At 65.4% G+C, this 729-nt stretch overlaps 1 protein-coding gene across 1 annotated transcript in view; it reads left to right on the forward strand.

Annotated features, from left to right (window-relative positions):
• MROH1 (maestro heat-like repeat family member 1) overlaps positions 1 to 729 on the forward strand; it is a 49,931-nt gene that overhangs the window by 45,754 nt on the left and 3,448 nt on the right. The window contains exon 32 of the mRNA XM_010844209.1: positions 231 to 693. Within this exon, the coding sequence (XP_010842511.1) occupies positions 231 to 693 (463 nt within the window). The remainder of the gene's footprint in view (positions 1 to 230; positions 694 to 729) is intronic.

Below are 729 nucleotides of genomic sequence, written 5' to 3' on the forward strand. Positions count from 1 at the left end.
GGGCCCCCTGCCAGAGGGCCCCATGGGGAGCCTGGGTTGCGCCTTGCTGGCACCTGGCAGCTGATGGGAACCCTGGAGCCGGCGAGCTGTGAGCCCAGGCTCGTAAAGTCCCCGCAGGTGTAGGCCCCCAAGGGAGCCCACTCTATTTCATCCTACGGGGAAAAAAATAAACCCAGCTTGGCAGCATTTCCACAGTGAAACAGCTGCAAGAATTTCCTTCTCCTGCTGAGGAGCCAAGAGCAGATGCTGGGAGCTGGTCCTCAAGGTGGCCACGTTGCCCCGGGCCTGCCTTCTGCCCCGTGGGCCAAGCTGGACAGGGCTGGGCTCCTCATCTCACCCCCACAGGTACCCCTCCCAGGGCCCAAGAGCTCAAGGAATGCCGGGTGCCTGCAAAGAAAGAGGAGCTGTAGGCTGGTTTTTGTCCCGGGTGCAGGGTCCAGCGTTCTCTGAGCCTACCCTGAGGGTAGGGGCAGAGGCTGAGGTGGCCCGTCCACAGGCCACCTGTGCACTGCACGAGGTCGCATCTGCCCCGGCGTCCGGGCCAGCAGTGCTGGAGCTCTACCCCCAGCTGTTTGTGGCACTGCTGCTGCGGGTCAGCTGCACCATGGGTGTCCAGCCGCCCAGGCAGCTGCAGGCCAAGGAGAGGAGCGGCGCCAGCTCGGGCCTGGCCTCACGGAGCCTCGAGCCTTGCAGGTGAGTGGGCCTGGCCTGGCACCCCCAGGCCGTGAC

Source organism: Bison bison, unplaced genomic scaffold (assembly GCF_000754665.1).
Source record: "Bison bison bison isolate TAMUID 2011002044 unplaced genomic scaffold, Bison_UMD1.0 scf7180017847889, whole genome shotgun sequence".
NCBI classification, from domain to species: Eukaryota; Metazoa; Chordata; class Mammalia; order Artiodactyla; family Bovidae; genus Bison; species Bison bison.